The sequence below is a fragment of the Octopus bimaculoides genome, chromosome 21, assembly GCF_001194135.2.
Source record: "Octopus bimaculoides isolate UCB-OBI-ISO-001 chromosome 21, ASM119413v2, whole genome shotgun sequence".
NCBI lineage: Eukaryota > Metazoa > Mollusca > Cephalopoda > Octopoda > Octopodidae > Octopus > Octopus bimaculoides.
Window position 1 is genome coordinate 20739273 of NC_069001.1, and position 2015 is coordinate 20741287.

General features: G+C 35.4%; 1 protein-coding gene across 1 annotated transcript in view; it reads left to right on the forward strand.

Annotated features, from left to right (window-relative positions):
• Nucleotides 1-1061: 1061 nt before the first annotated feature.
• The window catches only part of LOC106869944 (annexin A7), a 161780-nt gene continuing 160826 nt past the window's right edge, over nt 1062-2015 (forward strand). The window contains exon 1 of the mRNA XM_052975313.1: nt 1062-1240. Coding sequence (XP_052831273.1) covers nt 1103-1240 — 138 coding nt within the window. The 5' untranslated portion in view covers nt 1062-1102. The remainder of the gene's footprint in view (nt 1241-2015) is intronic.

Genomic DNA, 2015 nt, shown 5'->3' on the forward strand with positions numbered 1-2015 from the left:
AATGGAACATTAATGGCATCAATCTCAGTGGTTTCAGAGGGCCTGCAAAGGCTATGGGCACTGCTCTTTCCTCCAGACCTAGCAAGTAAAATGGCAAAATTCTATTTAAGTGTATGTGTGATAGTGACACTCTTTGGAGCTGTGTGTTTGTGAAGATGTTATGAGAGTAATATGGAGGGTGTGTGCATGTGTGTGTAGAAAGATGATGTGTTAGTATGTATATATTTTGTAGTATGTATATATGTGAGATGTATATATGTTAAAAAAAAAAGTGGGTAGCGATTGAGTCCATGGAAAGTGAACATTTGAAGGGAGAAGATAGGTTTTCTTTTGTTCACTTAACAATCGCTTCTTTAAAAAAAAAAGGGCTTTGGTGATGAAGATTAAGTGTTTATAATGTTCTCTAATGTTCTATTTTGTCTGCAGTTGTGATTTCAAACTCTCAAGTTGAGTAAAGGTGTAGAAAATATTCAGAGCCAGATGAGAATTTTAAAAAACTTTTTCTTTTTATATTTTCATTATAAAATTCAATATTTTAATTTTTAATGTTAATTTTCATTTTTATATTTGAACCCGCAAATTTTGTTTGGCCATTTATTTGTTCTTGATACACGGGCAACTTCAGAACTAATATTTCATTCTATTCATTTATATGCTCTACTAGCTTCGTATTATATATTAGGCACAGTATACAGTGTTGTCCAGAAAGTCAACTACTGACCGGTTGCTCACATTTTCAATACCTCAAAGATGAAAGTTCATCTTCAGTGACCACATGTTCATAAAAATGTTCCCTTAAAAGATGCATTAGTGGAACTCCATAATATGGCCTAATGCTATGTTATTGCTAATAATATTAATTTGGGCAGCATTTGCACTGCTATGGGGATGTGTATTTAACAAATCTATAATTTATATAATTTGAGATTTAACTGAAGCCTAGTAGGACCTATAAACACTTTCTACCTGAGCACTGCAGTCTTAAGCCAGTGATACACTGTTGACCTAATCTTAGTATGTAACAGTGTACTACTAACTTTCTGAAGCCTTTTTCCCGAGCAGTGATGTTTATCTGTCTGTTTGTCAGGTGAAACCCATTGCTATGTACTCGCACAAAATCAAGAAACATCACAAGAAAAGCAGCAGCAGCAGCAGCAGTAGCAGCAGCAGCAGCTCTGATGATGAATTCAAGCACCTGCCAAAGCATGAGCGTAAAATGCGGAAGAAAATGAAAAAAAAAGTAATTATCAAATAGACTTGATACTGATAATTCCAAAATAAATCATAATAATGGTGACCATAATCTAATTTTGATTCAGAAAGAGAGAGGTGGGAGAGAGAAAGAGGAGGTGGACAAAGAAAGTGAGAGGGTTTATGGCATCAATCTAAGTATATTAATCGTATTTATTTTAGTGATACCCAGAGAGGGATGAAAGGTGAAGTTAATTTCATATATTCAAATTCAGAATATAAGTGCAGGCATAGCTGTGCAGTAAGAAGTTTGCTTCCCAGCCATATGGTTCTTTGTTCAGTTCTATTGTGTGGCCCCTTAGGCAAGTGTCTTCTGCTGCAGCCCGAAGCTGACCAAAGCCTTGTGAGTGGATTTGGTACACAGAAATTGAAAGAAGCTTGTTTTCTATATACAGGGTTGGCCAAAAGTGCCCCAACAGTAAATCAAAATTTTATAAATACTATCTGTAATCCTGTATTGACTCAAATGGAAAAATGTGTCGCTCAAGAAGGACTTCAGTTTGAACAATTTTCATGATGTTTCATATTTAGATGTTTTTATTAAATTCGTTCACTTGTTAAACATAAATCTTGGAATTAAATGGTTTTGATTTACTGTCAGGGGACTTTTGGGCAACCCTGTATATGTGTGTGTGTGTGTGTGTGTGTGTGTGCTCCCTCCTCCCATCACTTGACAACCAATGTTGATTTGTTTACATCCCTGTAACTTAGCAGTTCAACAAAGGTGGCTGATAGAATAAGTACCCAGCTTTAAAACAAAGTAC